Raw genomic sequence first — 696 nt, 5'->3', positions numbered from 1 at the left:
GCTGACATGATGAGCTTGGTAGGTAACATTGGTTGCCCTTTGCATTCCCTGCAAAAAAAGAATTTGATTAGGTCTTTTAAATTCTGAAAGGTTGAGCTGGCAAAGCATATTAAAACTTATTCACAGACACAAAGAAAGACTTGGAGACAAACCAAAGGAAGTAAAAAAAAATATTCGTTCCATCAGCTGCATTGTAGATCAAAGGATATAAAGGAAATTAGAAAAGCCACCCATAGCAAACCACATCCCTTGTGCTCCTTATATACAACTTGGGATTGCCAGATTAGTCAACTACTACTTTCAAATACAACTTGTTTAAGAAAAATCAACTATAGAGATGAACTGCTGGATATGCTAGTATTGATTTCTATTCAAATCACTTAAATCTAAGAAGATCAAATAGATTTTCTCTCTCTAAGCGGAGGGTTTCTATCATAAAACAGCCAAACATTGGCTCATTTTTAACTCTTAAGAGGCCTTTATCACTGCAAACTATGCAAGTCTGGTCCAACTTTCAGTACAGCAGACACTTCCAAACCACTCTGCCTTTACCCATGATATCTTCAGTTTCCAGAATTGAGACAGTTATATATTCTGAGTGTTTAAAGAAAGTACTATTTCTAATCAACTTATTAAAAATTTTACTTAAAAAGATGGGATTTTTTTAAAATACAATTTTAATTAAAACAAAGCTGG

The 696-nt window shown here is 33.6% G+C and overlaps 1 protein-coding gene across 1 annotated transcript in view; it reads right to left on the bottom strand.

The window, feature by feature from the left end:
* PAPSS1 (3'-phosphoadenosine 5'-phosphosulfate synthase 1) overlaps positions 1-29 on the bottom strand; it is a 35,774-nt gene extending 35,745 nt beyond the window's left edge. The window contains exon 1 of the mRNA XM_009700310.1: positions 1-29. This exon is cut by the window's left edge and continues 92 nt beyond it. Coding sequence (XP_009698612.1) covers positions 1-29 — 29 coding nt within the window.
* Positions 30-696: the final 667 nt, after the last annotated feature.

This window comes from Cariama cristata, unplaced genomic scaffold, assembly GCF_000690535.1.
Source record: "Cariama cristata isolate BGI_N322 unplaced genomic scaffold, ASM69053v1 scaffold6675, whole genome shotgun sequence".
NCBI classification, from domain to species: domain Eukaryota; kingdom Metazoa; phylum Chordata; class Aves; order Cariamiformes; family Cariamidae; genus Cariama; species Cariama cristata.
This window is presented reverse-complemented; position numbering and strand designations above follow the sequence as displayed.